This window comes from Sinocyclocheilus anshuiensis, unplaced genomic scaffold (genome assembly GCF_001515605.1).
Source record: "Sinocyclocheilus anshuiensis isolate Anshui unplaced genomic scaffold, SAMN03320099.WGS_v1.1 C32199863, whole genome shotgun sequence".
NCBI classification, from domain to species: Eukaryota; Metazoa; Chordata; class Actinopteri; order Cypriniformes; family Cyprinidae; genus Sinocyclocheilus; species Sinocyclocheilus anshuiensis.
Window position 1 is genome coordinate 1 of NW_015612726.1, and position 766 is coordinate 766.

At 33.2% G+C, this 766-nt stretch overlaps 1 protein-coding gene across 1 annotated transcript; it reads left to right on the forward strand.

Moving 5' to 3' along the window:
• Nucleotides 1-122: 122 nt before the first annotated feature.
• On the forward strand, nt 123-632 carry LOC107682444 (phosphomannomutase 2-like; the record flags this gene model as incomplete). Its single annotated transcript, XM_016478681.1, has 3 exons — nt 123-234; nt 346-422; nt 537-632. Coding segments are annotated over 3 exons (285 nt in total), but the record flags the coding sequence as incomplete, so codon positions are not given.
• Between the last annotated feature and the right edge of the window lie 134 nt (nt 633-766).

A 766-nucleotide genomic window follows, 5' to 3' on the forward strand; every position in this document is an offset into this window, starting at 1 on the left:
AATTGAAGGGGGTCTGAATACTTTCCGTACCCACTGTACATATTACATAAGTAAAAAATAACTGACAGTTTCTAATTTTGTGCTTGGGATGAAGTTTGTATGAAGTATGTTTTTGTCTTTAGAAAGCAACTCCTGACATGCATCAGTTCTTGAGTGAACTGAGACGGCGAGTGAGAGTCGGGGTGGTCGGAGGATCAGACTTGGACAAAATTAAAGAGCAGTTGGGTGATGATGGTATGTATAATAATTACAAAAATCTATTTAAATACACATACAAATATATGCACAAAACATTGTGTATTTATAGTGTTCATGAGTACTTAAAATGTTTCATATCCTTTACAGTGATTGATAGAGTGGATTATGTATTTGCTGAGAACGGTTTGGTAGCATACCGGTTTGGGCAGCTGCACTCTATACAGGTAATTTTCATTCTCAGTTTACTATTAAATATGCTCAAAAACCTGTCCAGCAAATTATGTAAGTTGCTTTTCTATTTGGATTTCTTCTATTTCTAATTTCTTTTTTGAAATCAGAGTATTCAGGCATACATGGGAGAGGAGGTTTTACAGGATTTCATCAATTTCTGCCTCAATTACCTTTCAAAGATAAAACTGCCCAAAAAAAGGTGAAGTTATCACAGCTTGACATCTTTTGTTGCATGGGGGAAAATATATTTTTACTGCATTACTTTAAAGTTTGTCAATACTGATTGTCAATATTAAAGTTTATTTTAAATATCTTAAAAATAGTTTAACACCAGTAA